General features: G+C 34.3%; 1 protein-coding gene across 1 annotated transcript; it reads right to left on the bottom strand.

The window, feature by feature from the left end:
• Positions 1-275: 275 nt before the first annotated feature.
• LOC149531575 (brassinosteroid-responsive RING protein 1-like) lies at positions 276-722 on the bottom strand. The gene has a single exon (XM_089808368.1). It carries the CDS (start codon positions 720-722, stop codon positions 276-278), a length of 447 nt encoding a protein of 148 aa, XP_089664494.1.
• Positions 723-1,816: the final 1,094 nt, after the last annotated feature.

Genomic DNA, 1,816 nt, shown 5'->3' with positions numbered 1-1,816 from the left:
ATCATTCAACTGTATTAATCCGTATACCACAAAATATGATGACTCTGAGTAGCATTGTCATATATTCACAGCAGGCATACCTCAATACCAGATAGCTAAGATAAATATAACAAATATTAGGTTTTTCTTATAAATGCAACTTTTGTGAGTTTTTCTGCAGTTTAGCATGAATTGATTCTTTTTCATTTTTATAAATACTCAATCAGGATATAATCTGGTCTTCCATAAATGGGATGGAAAGCTTTGCATTATTCTCTCACTGACCAGCTTAAAAATTAAAGAAGAAGACTTTGGGGTGGTGGGAGCAGAGGACATCTGCAGGAAGGGCAGGTTTCCTGAAGCTGATCAATCCATCTGTCCAAACACTTTCTATGAAATATGTGACTGCAATTACAGAGCTCTCTTATTTCATCATCTTCTTCCAAAGACCCCAAGCAGACAACGCACACAAAATCATCATCAATGCCATTCATTTTGTCCGCAACATCTCCAAACTTAGTGATAAGTAACTTGTATTTTATCATATCACCTGATGTTGAAGAAATGGCAGACGAAATTTCTCGTAGTTCTTGCAACAAATAGTTCATATCTTCTCGTGGCTCGCTCAGTGCAAGACTAGAAAAAAACCAAGATATAGCATACTGTATATTGTACACGGCTGATGCAAAATATAAGATAACTCTGGGTATAGAAATGTTACAGAAATCCATTGGAATTCCCATTGCAAATTAATAGTTGAGGAATAGGGTTTCTTCAACTATAGATATAAATCTAAGCTAAAAAGCGTGATACCTATACATTGGTTTTCATGGACGGAGATACTTTGAACACGTTGCCGATATATCTAGCTTTAATTTAACAATCATAAAGCACCACAATTATTCATGGTGTTAAAGATGTGCCCATAGCATTTCTATTATTGCTTAACTATTAGTCTACAGCTATTGGTCCCAACCGTTTAGTTAGTTGGATTATCCATGCCTTTTCTGACTGACTGCCTCCTGATTTTGAAATATCCAGTGTTTTTCTTCAATCTAAAATTCATCTTCAAACTAAAATTGAACAGATTTGAAGTAGAAATCCTATTATGCATGTTTCAGGTATTTGAATAAAATCAAAGTTTGGTCGTAAAAGATTGGAGTGAAATAACTACATGAGGTCATAGCATTATATTTACGTATATTGTGAAAAACTTCAAATCCACTATCCGATTAGGAAATTTAATAATATTTTCAGATTATGAAATGTAAAAATCTAATATATGAGTTATACGATCGGTTTAAGATTAAAGCAATATTTTTGTGAATATTGTCATAAACTAGAAAAAGGGTTCATTTGGTTGTTTGAATAGGAATAGAAAATTTGGAATATATTTTCTATTTTCTATTTGGTTCATCAATTGGGAAAAGATAAGATAAGATAAATTTATTAATGTCCAACAAAAGATCAATGAGTGTCTAAGGGACTGGAAATGGTACAAAGGGCAAATGCTAGTAGGGGGAGCACTAAATGATGTTTCCAGAAAGAACACGAAAAAAAGAAATAACAACAGCTAAGAACTTCTCACACGCAAGTAGTCTAGAAAGGAAAGGTTGACGTTAGGGCAATCAAATACTCTAGAAGGTTGCCTCTGAGTCTACTAGAGGGATGTTACCAAGTATAATATCTACGGGGTCTCACAGATCTGGTGTAAACCAAGAGACTACAAAGAGGCCACTTTGATCCTTAAGCAGAAATTGTAGGACTAAAGAAAGAGGTGATGAGCTACGTAGGGGTCAAAGTCGAGCAAAGCTAGATTTGTATAGTGTGTTCACAA

This window comes from Cupressus sempervirens, chromosome 11, assembly GCF_028749045.1.
Source record: "Cupressus sempervirens isolate cs-2001-9-10 chromosome 11, ASM2874904v1, whole genome shotgun sequence".
NCBI lineage: Eukaryota > Viridiplantae > Streptophyta > Pinopsida > Cupressales > Cupressaceae > Cupressus > Cupressus sempervirens.
The sequence above is the reverse complement of the archived record's forward strand: the minus strand, read 5'-3'. Positions and strand labels throughout refer to the sequence as shown.

Coding starts and splice junctions, on each gene's coding strand:
- LOC149531575 (XM_089808368.1), bottom strand. CDS start 722: ATGGGAATTCCAATGGATTTCTGTAACATTTCTATACCCAGAGTTATC.